At 40.6% G+C, this 18521-nt stretch overlaps 1 protein-coding gene across 4 annotated transcripts in view; it reads right to left on the bottom strand.

Moving 5' to 3' along the window:
* The window catches only part of LRRC28 (leucine rich repeat containing 28), a 157470-nt gene that overhangs the window by 33047 nt on the left and 105902 nt on the right, over nucleotides 1-18521 (bottom strand). For all 4 annotated transcript variants that reach the window (XM_004759820.3, XM_004759821.3, XM_013060096.2 and 1 more), the window contains one exon: nucleotides 10028-10130. In XM_004759820.3, the coding sequence (XP_004759877.1) occupies nucleotides 10028-10130 (103 nt within the window). The remainder of the gene's footprint in view (nucleotides 1-10027; nucleotides 10131-18521) is intronic.

The raw sequence follows: 18521 nt of genomic DNA, 5'->3' as shown, positions 1-18521 counted from the left end.
CCCATTTACAAAAAGACTATATATATATATATGTATGTATATATATATGGAGGTACTTACATATATTGAAATCAAAACTAAGTATAAGTGAATCATAAATGTAAAATTCAGAATAGTGGCTAACCTTGGGGGAAGAGTGTACACTTGGAGAGGGGCATACAGAAGCTGCATAATTATTGGCAAACTAATGAAATTTACACTGACGTGCAGGGTCAAAATATGGGAGCCTTCTAACCTTCTAATTTTAAGAAATGACCCTCTTCCCTTAGTCGATTCAAAAGGAGGAGAGCGTAAGCAGGGAGGTGCCTATGGATGCATGTGGCCTTATGTTTCCTTGTGGATCTGAATCACACGCCTTACTCTAGGCAATGGTGTCTTTATTAAAAGGCACCATGGCCACTTCTACCTACAGGCAAATTGGGCCTGAAAATTTCTATATCAGGGCATTCCAAGTACAAATATTACTCATCCCCAAATCTAATTCTTTTATAAAGTCTTTCCTGATATCCTCTCTTACCAATGATCTACCACAACGTTTGAAGTTTCTATCACACATTTTCTAACTATATTATACGTGTTCTTCTGCTGTGAATTCATCTAATGTGTTCAATTTTCTCCTCTATCTAGCAGTTTCCATATTGATAGCTAAGCAGTTCCAAACACAGATTGGTTGTTTTGAGTCATCACAAATAGATAAAGAAGTCTGAAAGAGAAAAGATAAAAAGGAAATGGGTAAAAGAATACTGAGTCACCCACACGGTGTCAAAAAGGAAATAATTTGGGGTTCTCACAGGGGTCCATGAGAAGTCTCAGGACGAGGAGATGTGCTAGTGACCTCCTAAGCATTACAAATATCTATATTTGGTTGATCGCTACATTCCAGAAAATGATTATATATGAAAAATGGCAGTAATCCATCAAACAGGATTTTGGAAAATGTCTTACTTACAGATTAAATTAAATGTATCTTGAGTCATGTGTGTGTTGGATGGGTACCGTGAAGTATCACAATAGATACCAGTTAAGTGTGTTAAAATGACAGACAAGCCACAGACCAGGAGAAATTATGTGCAAATCCACGTATCTGATGAAACACATATTCAGAATATATAAAGAGGGGCGCCTGGGTGGCTCAGTGGGTTAAGCCTCTGCCTTAGGCTCAGGTCATGGTCTCAGAGTCCTGGGGTCAAGCCCTGCATCAGGCTTTCTGCTCAGCAGGGAGCCTGCTTCCCCCTCTCTCTGTCTGCCTCTTTGCCTCCTTGTGACCTCTCTGTATCAAATAAATAAATAAAATCTTTAAAAAAAAAAGAATATATAAAGAACTCTCAAAAGTCAATAATTTAAAACAATCCAATCCGTAAAAAAGGAGTAAAAGACTGGAACACACTTTACCAAAGATAGATGGATAGCAAATCAGCACATGAAAAGATGTTCAACATCAGTAGTCATTAGAGAAATGCACATTAAAAGCATGAGATACCATTACTCACTTATTGGGATGTCGGAAAAATTAAAACAAAAACAAAAACAAACCAAACTGACAAGAACTTTCTTAAGCTGCTGATGGAAATGCAAAGTAGCCCAGCCATGTCAGAAAGCAGTCCAGCAGTCTTTTACAAAGCTAAAATACACTTACCCTATGACCCCCAGCACATGCATTCTTAGGAATTCCATCCAAGTGAAATGAAAATTTATGTTCACACAAAACAGACCACTGTTTCCACTGGATTGGAAGGGGAGAGGTTCATTTCAAAGGGACATGGAGGACATTTTTGAGGTGAATGAAAGGTCCTGTAACTTGATTATAGTTGTGGCTTTATGACTGTACATTTGCCAAAATTCACAGAAATGCTCACTAAAAAGTGTGAATGTTACTGTAAATTATACCTTTTTAAAACAAACAAAACCCAACAGTAGCGTGCTGCAGGGGCCTGGTCCTGGAGCCCTCTGCTCTGTTAGTCATTAGCCTTTTGTTGTGGATTATGAGATCTTAGGCGGAAGGCAGACTTGGAAGTTGGGGAACTCGGGGGACTTCACCCAACAGTTCTTCACCAACGTGGGCAGAAATATTTCAGTACTGTCAATAATTCAACAGCCGACATGGGTGCACTAGTGCAAACCAGCTACACACTGGTCTGTCAAATAATATCAAAGTTTACATAAAAATTTTTGCCTTTGGGGCGCCTGGGTGGCTCAGTGGGTTAAAGCCTCTGCCTTCGGCTCAGGTCATGATCCCAGGGTCCTGGGATCGAGCCCCGCATCAGGCTCTCTGCTCAGCGGGAAGCCTGCTTCCTCCTCTCTCTGCCTGCCTCTCGGCCTACTTGTGATCTGTGTCTGTCAAATAAATAAATAAAATCTTAAAAAAAAAATTTTTTTTTTTTGCCTTTGATCTTTACTTTGCCTTTATCACTCTTCCTTTCAAAACCTCTGTTCAGCCCATGTAATCACATAACCACGAGAGTCTGTAGCAGCACGCCCGTGGCTTGGTATGACTATTTCCATGGGTGGGAAGGATATTACCCTTATGAACCACTCTGTGAAGATGAGGAAATGAATCTCAAGTTTACTTTATAATGATTGTTTCTTTCCTAATACAAAGAAAATTAAGAAGAGGGAATCATAAACGAAATGCTACTTACTATGCAGTGTGGTTGCGAAGTCTGGAAATGCAGGCAAACACACAATAAATGATTCTTCTGATGATCTACCACAACACATGGGGTGATGATTAAATTTTTGCATTGAGATGGCTAGGCCATGGTAGCCAGATATTTGGTCCAACACCCAGACTAGATGGTTTTGTGGAGGTACTTTTTGGAAAAGATGAACACTGAAATTGGTAGACTGTAAATAAAGCTGATCACTCTCTATAATGTGGTGGGCCTCGACTAATCAGCTGAAGGCCTCGAGAGAAACAGACTGAGTGAGGTCCCCTTCCAAACTGCCTTCAGACTCAAGCTGTCACATCAGCTCTCCTCTGGGTCTCCAGCCAGCCCCGCAGGTTTGAGACTTGTCAGCCCCCACAATCCTATGAGCCAATTCTTCAAAATAGATCAACCTCCCATCCCTGCACACATCCAACTGGTTCCATTGCTGTGGAGAACCCTGACTAGTGTACATGGTAGAATAATATTATTTGTTTTCAAATTTTATAGCCACACTGTAGTATGAGAGCCCCGAGCAAAACCATAAAACACTGAAAATGCAGAATAAAACCCAGGCAAGTCATTTGTGAATATTTACTTCATACTGTTATCGCCTTAACAGCTGCTGCTGCCTAATACAATTGTGTATGAACTGTACATGGACACTGCCCAGGGAATTTAACAATATAGAGTAACAAATAAAGGTTGAGGGAGCTGAAAGCCAGATTTTCCCTAATGCTTTCCTCATCTCCCATCATTAAAAAGACAGGTGTCTGGCTGAAACCACTGAAAAGGCTCATGTTAAACAAGTAAGTGGGTTCTCTTTTTACATACGGTCTAATTTCCCTTTGACAATTCCTTTAACAGAAGTTCCTACTCTTCACCACTGGATATAAAGGGCTAATTAAATTCATTTTAGGATATGTCTATTAAATGCCTTCTCTGCTTCACAGTGGAGAAGAGCCACAGCCATGAGGAATGCTGGCTGGGAGGGAGGAATTCACACGAGTAGGGGACCTTTCTGCTGGGCATGGCCAACCTCCCTCGACCTCATCAGACATGAAATATCCACCCCGTTATGTGAAATGAGGCAGGAGTGAGAAAGGTATTTTCTGCCTCTGCTCTCAGGGAGCTAGCAGAAGGGCTCAAACATACAGACGTGATTCTAGACCAAAGAGGGGAGATGCAGTGTGCATAGCACAGAGGTTCAGAGCATGGACAATGAAGCAGATGATGACTCCACCATAGCCCAGCTTGGTGAGCTGGGAGAGTTTACTTATTGTCTCCGAGCTTGTTTCATTTCTGAAAAGGAGATAACATCACAAGGGTTGCTGGGAAGATGATCCCTCAACACATTGCCTGGCACACAGTAATGGTTAAGTCAGGTTTATGCTGTTGTTTTCTACTGTTACAGTAAATGATTCTTCTGCTAATCTGCTACAATACAGTGTATGGTGGTTAAACTGTTGTATCGTCTTGCCTCGATCACAGTACCCAGGCATCTGTTCAAACACCAGCCTAGATGTTGCCACGAAGGGATCTATTGTTACGAATTAACATTAGCATGATGATACTCCAGGGAAACAGAATAGGGATTCGGCTCTGTGAATGCCCAGGGCACAGGGGGTTAAACAGTTCCCACTGGTCAGAGTGCGGAACTGACTCTGGAACTGACATGGAAGAGAATGACAAGTGGCGGAACAGGTGGGACAGGTGTCTGCCTTGGAAGCGAGGGTCACTCATCTCCGGAAGAAGTAGTTACGAAATGGATTGCTAGCAAGGGGGGATAGGAGCCCCATATATTCCCCTGTTCACAGTGAAATGAAAACCATAATTAGCTGGCAATTATTAAGCCTTGCTATCTTTGACTTCCAACACGGTAGTTTTTATGACTTTAGATTAAATGCTGGGGCGGTTCCCAAAAAAACTACAGCTGAACCCTTAAGTGAGTTAGGAAAATGAGTTGAAATCTGTTACAAATGTTAGTACTTTGGGCTTAGTTATGCAGAATAATTTATAGCAATTATCACACAATTCTCTTTCAGCTCACTGTTTGCAGAGCTGCCATTCAACATCGAACCCTAAAAGCAAAGTGAACAGTGACATCATTTGCCACTAAGACTGTGCTCCAGAACATGTGTGTGATTTAGCACACATGTGCATTAACTCATGTGCATTTTCACACTTCCCATTTTACCTAACAGCATGGAAAAAGAATTAAGTTCTCTTACTGAAAACACCCAAATAACTATCTTTCAATTCTTCAGAAAGCACAAGAAGTCATCTGTACAAAGTTTATTACTGCGGAAACTGCCACTAGACCTCACCCTCCCTTTGAACAAAAAAAGTTTGATTTTTTTGTTTGTTTTCTTTTTTTTTTCCCAGCTTAAATTACAGGAAAAGAAATGGGAGAAGTGGACAAGAAGAAGGGAAGACACTATGCCACCCAGAGAGGATGGCCTTGGTCTGGGTGAAGAGTCTGCCACCTGGGCAGGGCCTCATTTAAGGCTTACTTCTGTTCTGGCTGAGAACGCAATTATTGTGCTTTCGTTCTTAAAATGTATTTTTGCTGGCTGCTAGGATGACTGTTTTTTGTTTGTTTGTTTGTTTGTTTAGCATGTTAAAAATGTTGTTCCACTGTTTTCTGGCCTTCATAGTCTCTGATGAGAAGGTAAAAGTCTTTTGTACATAATTTGTCATTTTTCTCTGGTTGCTTTCTCTGGTTTCTTTTTATCTTTGGTTTTCAGCAGCTTTGCCTAGGCATCATTTTCTTTTTAATTTATACTGCTTAGGGTTTGCTGAGCTCCTTGAAAATGTAAAAAGTCTTTCATCATGTTTGAGAAATTTTCAGACATTTCTTCAAACATTTTTGCTGCATTTCTCTTAGGAAAGAGAAAAATTAGGTAAAGTCTGTTCCTTCTGGGATACCAATTATACTGCTATCAGGGTTTTTTCTATTGTCTGGCAGATCCCTATTGCTGGGTTTATGTTTTTTTTTTCCCCCAATCTTTTTTTCTCTGTGTTCTTTACACTGAATCATTTCTATTGATCTAAGCTCACTGACTTTCCCTCTGTTATACACATTCGGCTGTTAAACTCATCAAGAAAAGTTTTTATTTCAGATACTGTATTTCAACTCTAGGATTCACATTTGTTTCTTTCCTATACTTTCTTTTTTTAAATTTCCTGGCCTTTTCATTCACTGCAAACGAATTTTTCTTTACTTCATTGCAAATAGTTGTTTTAAAATCCTCATCTGTCATTACCAAGAGTTTGGGTCCTCAGGTTGGTTCTCTGCTGATTGTCTTTTTCCTTGAGAATGGGTCACATTTTTTTTTTTTTATTATTCCTGTGTCATGTAATTTTGGGATGTATCCTGGACACTGTGAAAGTTATGTTGTAAAGATGTTGGATTCTGTTACATTCCTCTAAAACTTAAAAGGAGTGTTAATATTTTTGTTTTCATAAACAATTACTTTGTTGGAATCAAACTGCACACTCTATCTCTTGGTTGATAGCTCAAGTCATACCTTGTATTTTCATCTGTAACCACACTGCCCCACAGGTACGGTTCAGGTTCAGGTATCTAATATTGCTTGTTATCAGATGGGGGGCAGCCCCCACATAAAGATAGACTGTGATATATAGGCTGTTTATTTATTTTATTTTTAAAATTTTATTTACTTATTTGGCGGGGAGGAGAGCAGAGGGAGGAGAGAATCTTGAACAGATTCTGTGCTGAGTGCTGAGCCCAAGATCATGACCTCAGCCAAGCCAAGAGTCTAATGTTCAACCAACTGAGTTGCCCAGGTGCCCCAAGGCTATTTTCTCAGAGTGCTGGTTTAACTCAGAACTCAGAATACATTTCTCATATAAACAACTCTGTTACCTTAAGTGGTTATATTAACAAACCATTTAATCAGTCATTTAACCAACTTGTACCAAATCCAGCTATAATTGCTTATTTACATAAGAAAAAGCAAAGCAATGGTTCTGTTTTCTTTTCTGCATGTAATCTGAAAACTGAAAAAACAACTGGCATAGGGTCACTTTTAGCATCAAGTTCTCCTAGGTAAGTAAATGTGCCCATTACCATTTTCTAAAACTCTAACAGGAAGGACTTCTCTTTCTGGGTAAAATACAGAAAAACTAAAGACCTTTACTCCTATAGTAACAGTAAAAAAGACCCAGACAAATAAAAATCATGCTTTTCCATGAAGCTGGCAAAGAGCTTTGGATGCAAGGAAGCTGGCATAGCCTGTCTCCAAGTGGTGCCCATGATCCTCCCCTCCTAGTAGCCCCTTTCTTAAGTGGCCTCCCCCTGCAATGGACAGGGCTGTCCTGTGTAATCGACAGGGTGTAACAGGAATGACAGTGTGTAACTTCAAGGCTAGGTCATAAAAGATAGTCCCATGCTCTAAATTTCTATCATTCTACCTCTCTTAGGCTATTTATTTTTTGTATTAACAGTTACTTCTACATATTAGGATACACATCTACATTATCTTTGTCTTCTCCACAACTCTTAGCACAGTGCTGACTTGCTACTTAATGCTCAATAATTATATGACAAATAAGTGAATATATAATAAGGAGAGGCTAACTTTACTTCCTTGAATATCCAAGATAAATGTGTGAGACTTCTAAGGTTTCTTGAAACTGTACAACATTTATTATTTGCTATATTTACAGTTCTATATCCGATTCTACATTTTCCTTCCAAGATGCAAATTATACGTATAGCAGACGTTTCATATTGTGCCACAGCCTCTAAAGCTCTGTTTACTTTGTTCTGTTGTTCTAATTCTCTTCGACTCCCCATCAGAAGATGTAGTTGTTTCAGAGATGGTACAAGACAGCAGAAGCTAGTATGTTCTCATATTCCAGGCCTACATCTAAGAAAGAAGTTGTGAGAGCCGTGGAGAAGCAAGTACATTGATCCTTAGGGTCTCAGTTTAAATTTCATCTCCTTAAAGAGAATTAGCACCAAGTTTGATCAATGACTTATTGTTTATTTGGAGTCCTGTCTAGATTACATGGTCCACAAGGCCAGGTACTTAGACTTACTCATCACCATATGGCCCATTATCTAACATAGTGACCAGAGTAGTTGCTCAATAAACATTCACTGAATGAACTCAGTGAACAAAGATCCTTGCTCAGAATCGAGAAGCGCGCTTCCTAGGCCTCATGTACCTTTTGCTCTTTATATTAGGTTTATCTCAGAATCTTGTACTACCCCTGGCCCTTCCTTCTCCCAAGGCAGCTCCACTTTGAGTTGGAATAGGGAAGTCCCTCTGCATATATTCAATGAGAGAGATAAAGGAGATCAAAGGAGGAGGACCCTTAATTATGTTGGCAGGCTTTGGTAGCCACCATCTGCTAGAATTCAGAGTATGGGGTGCCTGGGTGGCTCAGTGGGTTAAGCCTCTGCCTTTGGCTCAGGTCATGATCTCAGGGTCCTGGGATCGAGTCCCACATTAGGCTCTCTGCTTGGCAGGGAGCCTGCTTCCTCCATTCTCTCTCTCTTGAATACTTATGATCGCTGCCTACTTATGATCTCTCTCTGTTGAATAAATAAATAAAATCTTAAAAAAAAAAAGAATTCAGAGGACGTTTTCTCATATAATATCATATAATTTCAGGGGTGCAAAATGGATTAAATGACCTTTTAATGTACTGGCCAGGAATATAACCATCAAAATTACTTCTAGAGAGAAGTACATCCTGACTTAAATCAACAGACTAAAAATGCCTTTTGGATCACAGTTTATTTGGAAGTGGGGCTGCCTCAATTCCCAAAACTACTAATATCACAAAACCAATTATTTGATACTATCCTTTGAATAATTATTTTTCTTATTACTACTTCCAAAGGAAGAAGCTATAATAAATTATAACAGTAAATGCAGATTACTAGCTAATAATTTTCATGTTTCATCCTACTTATTTTCTCAAAGAAAATTAATTATAAAATTCACTTCTTCTGCTACCAGATACCAATCCAAGGATGAAAAAATGTCTCTCAGCATGTATAGAACTTTCTGGCAGTCAATCACATCCAAATCTATATGACAAAGTAGAACGCTCTTTATCGTAAGTAAAAGCTATTCCTTAATTGTGCTGGAGACTCGAGTGCAGTCTCTGAAGGCTTAGATGTGGGAAGAACTGCCTTCAGCCTTGGAGCTCACTTGCATCATTCCGTATATCTTGGTGATGGAGGGTATTTTATTTTCCACTTGGAAGAATTGGGCTGTATTACAGATCCTTTAAGAACTCATTAGGATTAATGACTGAGTAGTATCACAGCTGTCACATAATCAGCTGTCGAAAAATCACTGAGCTAAAAACCCCACTGCACGTTCTATTATCTCTGCTTCACAGAAGGTTCCGAAATACATCTCTGAAGTTGCATTTCGTCAGCCTATATGGGCACTTCGAAGCGTCATCGAAGGCTCTTCCAAGATAACAATGGTATAATTTTTCCTAAGGGAAGGCCACTACTCCAAGGAAGGCTTCTCTGGAGGAATCGCTGCTCAGGGCCCGTCCCCTGGAGCCAGGCCAACAGGGGAGTGGCTGTCCTCCATGCACAAGCTTAGTGTCAGCTCTCTTCCTGCCAGAACTACATATAGTAGGAGCCAGCTGATGCAGGGTGTTGGAATCACAAGGACAGAGTCAAATATGCTGGCTAAGTAGCCTTGAAGGTATCCCAAATATCCTTTGGCTGTTTATGTGAGGAAAGGCAGGCCAGTTAAAAGTAGGTTCTGGTAGTTGAGCTGCCCCGTATTAATCTCACACCACTCTGGGAAACACTTTAAGGTGATTGTCTCAATGTTATAGAAGGAGAATCTGAAACCTCCTTTCTAGAAGCCTGTCTGGGAAGGAAAAATTATTGCTGCTCTGACAATAAAGGCCCATCATTTCCTTTGAACTGAAACATCTGTTGGTTGCTAGAATCATGATTCGTATTAACAGACTATTTCAAATGTTGCCTATTTCAAACATTTCAAAATGGTCAAGTTCTAGATACTAGAGCTCTTCCTACAGTAGAACTGTCACTGTAGTGGAGGGTGAGAAAGGAAAGCTTTTCAGTTCATGCTGATTTCTCCAGTTTCAGTGACTGAGACTATGGAGCTTATAATGGTACACATGGATTCATTTTTGATTGGAAAATAATCAACAACTTGCTCACTAACTGTCCTTGACATAAAATACTATAAATTGCTTGTCCAATATTTTTAGCAGTAAGACCAAAGACAGAACTGAATGGGGTGATCCAAAATGGTTCACCTATTTCTAAGTTACATCAGGACCAAACAATGAAATTGAAATGAATATGGCAAAGAGTTTAGCGATAGCATAAAACATGAAATCAACCTTACCCACTGCACCCGATGACTTTATTGTACAGATAGGATGGTAAGCCTTTCAGGTGAATGTTGTTATCCACGTACACGTACTGTAGTTCTCGAGATCGACCTAGATCTGGATTAGAAAGAAAAGAACTATAATTCCTAGAAATATGTACCAGTATAATGTGAAATGTAAAATGTAATCTATGATATTAGGAAAAATCAAAATTTGTTCTCATAATTTTTATAGATTTAACCGAACTCTGAATGTGAAACTATATCACTTAGAATGTTAGATTCTGCATCAGAAAACGTGACCATAGAAAAATGACTTAGCCCACCCGGACCTTGATTTCTTGAACTGCGAAATGAGATAACTAGGAAGAGATTACGATGAGATTTCCTTTCCACCTAAAAATTCTGTGACCTTTTACAAACAATTGTAAATTAAGAATAAAGGTGGCTGTAGGTCTGCATTCAGTTTCATGTTCCTCCAATGGAAAAAAAAGTGATATGAACAAAGTCGGCAGGTCAGATCAGCCCTCTTTAGTTCCACCCCTGTATCACCTACTGTGTCTCACCTTCCCTGGGTGGAGAGGGGGAAGCAGACGTGAGGGAGGGCTGGGGAACAGACCCTGGCTGGGCTAAAGTCTCTAGAGCAAGGCCAATGTCAGAATGGAAAAACTGTCCTAGGCTATAGGGGGAGGAAGAAGCAAAGGGAACCCTAAATGCCACCTACAATAAGGTGGACACCACTTGCAGGCCAGTGAGTAAGCACTGGAAAGGGTACTGTTACAAAGAAAACCACTGGTCCAGAATGGAGTCGCTTATGCTAGGCCACGTCGTCACCAAACCAGGCCTTGATACCTAACCTAATTGCAGTTTCAACCTCCCCCAGGAATGTAACCTTTAACCAGTCAACATGGACTTTCCTTGTGAGCACTAGGAAATTTACTGCCTAGACCCCATCCATTCCCCTCAGCAGGGCAACCTTGTCTAAAACAATGCATGCTCTCCTGATAGTTTTCTTTTGACTGCTCCCTCTCTGCCTTGAGAAACTTTTCCTTTCCTGCAGCTTGATGGAGCTCCTTTCGACCTGCCAGGTGGGAGGCTGTCCCATTATCACCTCATAAAGACAATGAGATCTTCAAATGTACTCAGCTGACTTTTTGCTATTTAACGGTATGTACCAGGAATGGGAAGAGGCAAGAGAGAGCGTACAGAGAGAAGGGTGTGCAACAGGAACAGGTGTGCCAGAAAGAGACAGATGCCAGATGTTTTCCAGGAGCAGCTGGGCAACAAGGGGGCAATGGCTGGAAGGAGGGGCTTGGTGAAGAGTCCAGCACAGAGTACGGAAGGTGATCTCTGGCCAACATAGGCAGCAGAGACACTTCCGAGTGTTGAAGTCTCCCTTCCTGCCCTCCGTGTGCCCAAGAATGTTGGGGGGAGGTGGTCTTTGTCTTCACTGCCATAGAACAGAGTCCTCGGCAGCCTTCCTAAACCCTCTACTCCCTGAAGCAAGAACACTATCTTTGAAGAATTTTCTGGAGTTTTGCTTGTGCCAATAGGCAATAGGCTGAAGGACATCTTTTCCACGCCCCCTCCCCCCACTCCTTACCCCCAGACCTGCAGTTTGGGAAAGACAGAGGTCCAGATAGCTGAATTATGAGGTTCTTAAATGTATTTACATTTCAAAAGGAAACCCATGTACCCATTAAGTACGACTTTAAGGATAGAGATATGAATACAATATAATATAGATGGAGACAGGCAGGAAAAATGATACAAATCACTGCTCTAGGGAGGCCTGTAGAAAGTCTTATGGGTTCACAGATGGGTTCTGGACAATCAGTTCCAGAAAGGGGGTGGGTGACAGAAGACTGAGTGAGGAAGGGTTCCTTGTGGAAGCGGGTAGGGAAGGGGCCATATAGCCTCCTCCTTCCCACTGCTTGTCCTATCTCAGTGATCCTGATAATCCATCCAGGCCGAGCACTGGAGCAAGACACAGAAAGAGGAACCAAAGCTGGGAGTGCTGGGGGGCATCAAAAGGGGAAGTGGCAACTCTCAGGGAGAAAATGTAATTTTCGGGCTACTGGCTAGAAATGCCCCTCCCCAGGGTGGTGGCTTAACAGTATCTACCAAACAGAATAGGCAGAAATGGTGTGTGATTTCAGACAGTAAGCCACAGAAGGCATTGTGGCTTCCTCTTTACTCTCTGCCTTGGATCACTCATTCTGGAAGAAGATAACTTGCTGGTCATGAGGGCCCCCCTGCAGATCTCTGAAGAGAAAATGGAGCCATCTTGGAAGCAGCGCCCCCACCACCTCGCCCCAAGGTCAAGCCTTCAGATTACTATAGCGCCAAGGCTATGTAAATATCCTGTTCCTTCTCAAAATCTTGCATATTAATTTTAGCATGCACCAATGGATCTCATTTGTAATAATTATTGTATAGTTTTTATCTACCAATGATTTTCCATTACCATCTTTCTGTCTACATTTTTTTTTTTTAAGATTTTTATTTATTTGGCAGAGAGAGAGAGATCACAAGTAGGCAGAGAGAGAGAAGGAAGCAGGTCCCCCGCTGAGCAGAGAGCCTGCCTGATGTGGGGCTTGATCCCAGGACCCTGGGATCATAACCTGAGCCGAAGGCAGAAGCTTTAACCCACTGAGCCACCCAGGTGCCCCTCTGTCTACATTTATTAATTGCCCTTCTGTAAGGAAGAGCCTGCCCTTCCTTCCCATTTATTTGACTTTTATATCGGTATAGATCCATGGGTATTTATTTTATCACAAGGTCTAAAAACCCAATACCATTAGGACTTATTTTATCAGTCAAAATGTTCCAGTTGGCAATTAGGAGCAGCTTGAGGTTGGCTCTTATGTTCTTCTAACAAGTTTTCATCCTTTTTTGAGTACTTCCTTACTTTCTGCCACAAGATGTTCCATGCTCAGCTTGTGTTTTCCCTCCTCTAGCCCTGACATCAACTACTTTCTCCAAGGAGCCTTGATTCCTTTTCTTGGGGCATAAGTGTTTACAAACCATGATCAGAGGGCCGTGTGTGCTCATTAGTATGGGAATGCCATTCCTTCTAGGAGCTCGTAGCAGACAGACCTATAAAACATATGGAAGTGTATGAATTCACCTGTACACATGTATGTCTACATCAGTATTCCCGGAGGTGTACCCTTGGCATCAATCACTCGAAGTGGACTTGCTGGGTCAAAAGGCGGGCAGATTCTTGGTGCTTCGCTCCTGAAGGATTCTACCAATCTGCTTCCCCCCCAGCAATGTATGAAGGTACTGCCTTTCTCCCAGTCTAAGTTTTTAAAACATGTTATCCTATTTAAAAGTTTTTGTCATTCTGATAGGTGAGAAATGATATCTTGGCATTGTCTTCATTTGCATTTCTCTAATTATGAGTGTGAACATTTTCAAATATGTCTGAGGGCCATCTTTACATATTTTTTTTGGTGAATTGTCTGTTCCTAGCTTATGCGTCTGTTCTCTCACTTATTAGCCACGTGAGCAAAGCTTCAGTTTGCAAGACGTTAAATGGCACCGTAGTGCCTCGCCTCTCAACCTTACCAGGTTGTTATGACAACTGAATGTGAATGTAATCTGTGAAAGTTAAATCACTACACAATATTTTTTGAGGCATCAGAATATATAGTACATGTAAATAATGTATAGTCTTACGTGTATAACATATCTGCTGGCATAACAGGCTAGAAATTTATAGGACATAGATGGAAAAAAATAGAGATAGAAATACCAGAATCCACTTGCACTGGAAAAGGCCTCAATATTACCCAAAGAATTTGTTTTCTAGATTTCTTCACTACTTCTCTGATGTGCCTACAAATCCTGTCATCACAAAGAGACATCTGTACACTTGAAAGGCATATAGAAAACTGGAATTTTTCCAAAAATGAAACTACATTGATAAAATGCAAAAAGCTCTGGTTTCAGATTTGCCTTTCGGAGCCCCTACGGGACTTGAGGAAAGATTCTTGAGCTTATGCGGCAGTGAAGAGTGGAGGATACGAATTAATGGAGTAAGGAACAGTCTTGGAGTCCGACAACCTGGGTCTGAATCCTTGTTCTTCTACTTCCTAAATGGGTGTCTAAATGGGTGTCCTCAGTTTCACTAACCATATAAAGGAGAAAATAATGCTCTTTTGTTCTTCATAAAGATTTATTTACTTATTTTAGAGAGAAAACACAAGTGGCAGGAAGGGAGAGGAGGAGGGGGAGAGAGAGAGAATCCCCAGCAGACTCTCTGTTGAGCATGAAGCCAGATGCAGGGCTCGATCCCATGACCCTGAGATGGCGAACCGAGCCAAACCCAAGAGTTAGACACCAACTGACTGAGCCACCCAGGCGCCCCAATAATTCTATCTCTTGAGTTCGGTGAGAATTACTAACAAAGTTTCTAAATTATCAAGCAGAATCCTTGGCATACACCTTCTCCCATATATGGCAATTATTATTATTCTCATTATTAGTAGGTGACATATTTGGAAGTGTGGCCCTACAGCAGAAGGCCAATTAAGAAAGAATTCTCTTTGGCACATAGCAAACGGCACTAACACTTTTCTACAGTTTAATTGCATAGAAAAGAGTCGGAGCCAACAGCCTCTAGAGACAGGGATTCATTCCCTCGAGTCAAGGACACAAAAATGGGACATGACAGAGGAAGCACCTCTCCCCTCTAATATACACAAAAGAGCTTGTGCAAATGAAATGAGGCTACACGCAAGGATCATAATACAAAATTAAATAAAACCTTTACACTGGCTAATTCCTATATGGTTTTGTCTTCTTTCCTATCTTAGTTATATAGGGGGTAAAAAATGAAGAGTCAATGATTTAAAAATGCTATTTGGTTTAGATCTTCTCTTAGATTTTTCGATAGTCCAGAGAATTCTTTTCCTATCTCCTGACCATGTCGGGGAATGTCCTTTTTTACATATGCCCCAATGGACTGAACTATTTTTCACTGAAGCTGAAAGTTGTGATAAAATCCATCACATAGGAGTAAGTGTAACACCACAGTCATAAGTGTTCGATATAGACCCTTAATCTTTCCACCTGACGCAATCTCATCCAGAGTAAGAAAGCAGTACTGACGTCATAGGCATCAGAACGCAGTCTGAATCCTGGCTTTCCACTTCTAACTGACTCAGGACCTGAGGGGCAAATCCAATGCTCCCGGCCTGTTACCTCCTCCGCAAAACCAAACAGTAATACTTCTCTCACAGGCTTGTCAAGAAGCCTCAACGATGTATACAATACCAGAGGCATAATCACTGGTTCTCGATATATCTCGTCTTTTACCGCTCTCCTCTGACTACAAGGAAAGATCACAAAACAGTGCAAGATCATAAAGAGAAGTGGGCAACTTTTGCTCAGGCTGGCCCAGCACAGCCGACTGGCCAGGCCACGAACCCTAAACACCTGGCAAGGTCACAGGCTGTCCTGGCAGAGCTGTGACAGCCTCATGAGAACATGCTCTCGGCCAAAGACTTTCTGCTCGCAAAACCCCAAGCACCATGGAATGGCATTTTGTAATCATAATGAGGCTGAAATATAAGTATTTTCTGTCTTACTAAATTTTGAAATATTCCTTCTGTTCCTAAGAGAGAAGTTTTTCACTTGATCATGAACTTTGGAAAAGACCATTCGCACACTAGCTAACGAGCTGGTTTGTTTTCTTCTGTTAATTTTAATATACTCCAACCTTGCATTCAGTATACCAGATAATACTATTTTTTAAGGTTCCTGTGCAAAAATGCTCAGTACATGAACTTTATAAAGCAAGGAAGCTGTCCATATGCATGCAGAGATGCTAAAGCAACAAAGAACTTTTTCATGTGGCTTTTAATAGTGCTGTACTGTGTCTAAAATGTTTCCCCCTTTTTCCAGATGCACAGATCAAAGTATTGTTAAGTAAGAAATTAGCAAATGCTAGCAGTCCTGCACAAACTCCAATTCTTTTTTATTTTATTTTTTTTTCATCTTCAAGGCCCTGGCATATGCAGTGCACATGGCTAAAGAAGGAACAAAACGCTCCTGTGTAGCTAGGTTACTGTTCTTTTTTACTGTAAAAGCAAACATGGAATAACAACAAGGGCCAGAACTTAATAGGTAGGATCTGTTTACTGCACGCTTACCAGTATGAAACTCATTTATTTTATGGGAAGGTGATGATGTATCCTCTTCCACAAAATGATGGGGTAGCAGAAACTATACCATCAAAGCAATAGACCCATATAGGCTGTTTGGAAGACTCTGTCCATGTCATCTCAAGTATCAATCAGTCAGATATAGTACTTATTAGTCACGATTACATTTTTAATGTAATTATAAAATGTGGGTTTCTTCACAATGAATTCAGAGTAATTTACAGTGCATTCCAAAATCATCTTAAAAACAAGTTTAAAAATTTACCTACATGGCTTTTACAAAGAGAACTTTGCAACCGCTTTTTCAGAAGAATGACTTTTAAAGTGTTAGTTTCTTTTTTAATTACTGAAGTACAGTTGACATACAGTGTTAGTTTCTTTAAACATATGCACACATACTCCGTTAAGTCTTTTACATAATCATATTCTTTCTGATCTCTTCAACTTGCACAAAGATTTCACAGTGAATTATAATTTAATAAGATGCTTTCTACATAGATCATCGACAATTGTGAAAATAAATGGGTTTTAATGAATTTGAATGACTGAAGGCTTCTTTTGCTATTGGTTTAAATATTCAAGCATCAGCATCTCTAATTCTTTTTTTTTTTCTTTTTTTTCAGCACCTCTATTTGTGCTGCATAGTTCAAGTGACAAAGAAATTATTACAAGCAATGAGCCAGACACTGTGCTAGATGGTTGGGGTACGAAAGTGAAGACACACACAGTCCCAACCCTTTCTAACAGTCTAGCAAAACAATAAAAATAGCTTATGTTGACCCCATGCTTACATAGTACTTATGAGTGACAGAGTATTTTAAATGGATCTCATTTAATTCTCACAATAATGCTATGAGTAGGTATTCATTTTACCCTGTTCCTGAGACTTAGATAAATTAATTAGCCTTTCTAAGCCCAAGATCACACAGCAATTAAATGGCAGAGCCAGAATTTAAAAGCAGATGGCCTGGTTCACTGTGATGTTAGCTAGACAGCCTCCCCAAACACGTCATTTCCATATAAGCAGGGAACTCCCACATCATGTAGGAGGTGGTACTCCCCAGCATGGGGGCGGGGTACCAGAGGACAGCACTGTGCCCAAGCATCCGGGTGTGACGTCCGGAGATACAACCAAGGAGACAGATGATGAACAAAAGAGCTCTTTGCTTCCTTTATTTTTTGATTTTTCTCCCCCTCGTTTCCTTTAAAAGATCATATAAGTGGTGAGGGTAGTTCGGACTTACAGATTTAAGCAGTAATTTCAAGAAAGATCAAGAATTCCTTTAGAGAAGATCCCAGAGAAGGAGACTTCATGCTGACTGCCCAGCAGACTCAGGAATTACGACACCGAGTCTTCCAGCACTGTGGCTGCCAGCTGGAGAGAACAATGTCTTCATTCTGCATCTCGAGCTGCTGCCCAGCTGGACTTGTACCTGTTTTTTTTTCCCTGCCCCCCTAAACTGAAGAATTTTACTGTAAACTATGACTGATAGAAATTCCAGATTTTTGCTTTAGAGTCCACTGACATCTTCCAGATTTCCCTGGGACTGCACATTCTTGTCACTATTTTTAAAACTCAGTTCCAAAATCAAAGTAACAAAAATTTTGCTGGCAAAGATTCTGTTCAAAGATCTAGACTTCCTACTACTTATTTTTTTAAAAATAAATTTTTAATTTCTTTAAAAAGATTTTTATTTATTAGAGAGAGAGAGAGAGAGAAAGAGAGAGAGAGGAGGGTCAGAGGGAGAAACAGAATCTCCACTGAATAGGGAGACCGATGCAGGACTCAATACACGGACTCTGGGATTGTGGCCTGAACCAAAGGCAGATGCTTAACTGACTGAGCCCTCCAAGCACCCTCCTACTACTTATTTTTCTAAATTTCCTGTCTGTATTACTATATTCCCTATTAGGGGCACCTGGGTGGCTCAGTCGGTTAAGCATCTGCCTTTGGCTCAGGTCATGATCTCAGGGTCCTGGGATTGAGTCCCGCATCTGGCTCCTTGCTTAATGGAGGGCCTGCTTCTCTACCCAAGCCCCGCTTGTGTGCGCTCTCTCTCTCTCTCTCTCTCTCAAAAACAAATAAATAAAATCTCATATTTCCCATGCTGTACATTATATCACTGTGTGTTATTTCTTTTATTAACTGGAAGACCGTGCCTCTTAATCTACCCTTCACCTATTGTGTCCATCACTCCACCCCCTCCACTCTGGCAACCATAACTTTATTCTCTACAGAAATCTATGTTCTCTGTATTTATAAACAAAACTTATAGTTTATAAGTTTGTTACACTGTTAGTTTGTCTTGCTTTTTAGATTCCACATATAAGTGAAT

Source organism: Mustela putorius, unplaced genomic scaffold, assembly GCF_011764305.1.
Source record: "Mustela putorius furo isolate JIRA1106 unplaced genomic scaffold, ASM1176430v1.1 tig00003972_pilon_pilon_pilon, whole genome shotgun sequence".
NCBI lineage: Eukaryota > Metazoa > Chordata > Mammalia > Carnivora > Mustelidae > Mustela > Mustela putorius.
The sequence above is the reverse complement of the archived record's forward strand: the minus strand, read 5'-3'. Positions and strand labels throughout refer to the sequence as shown.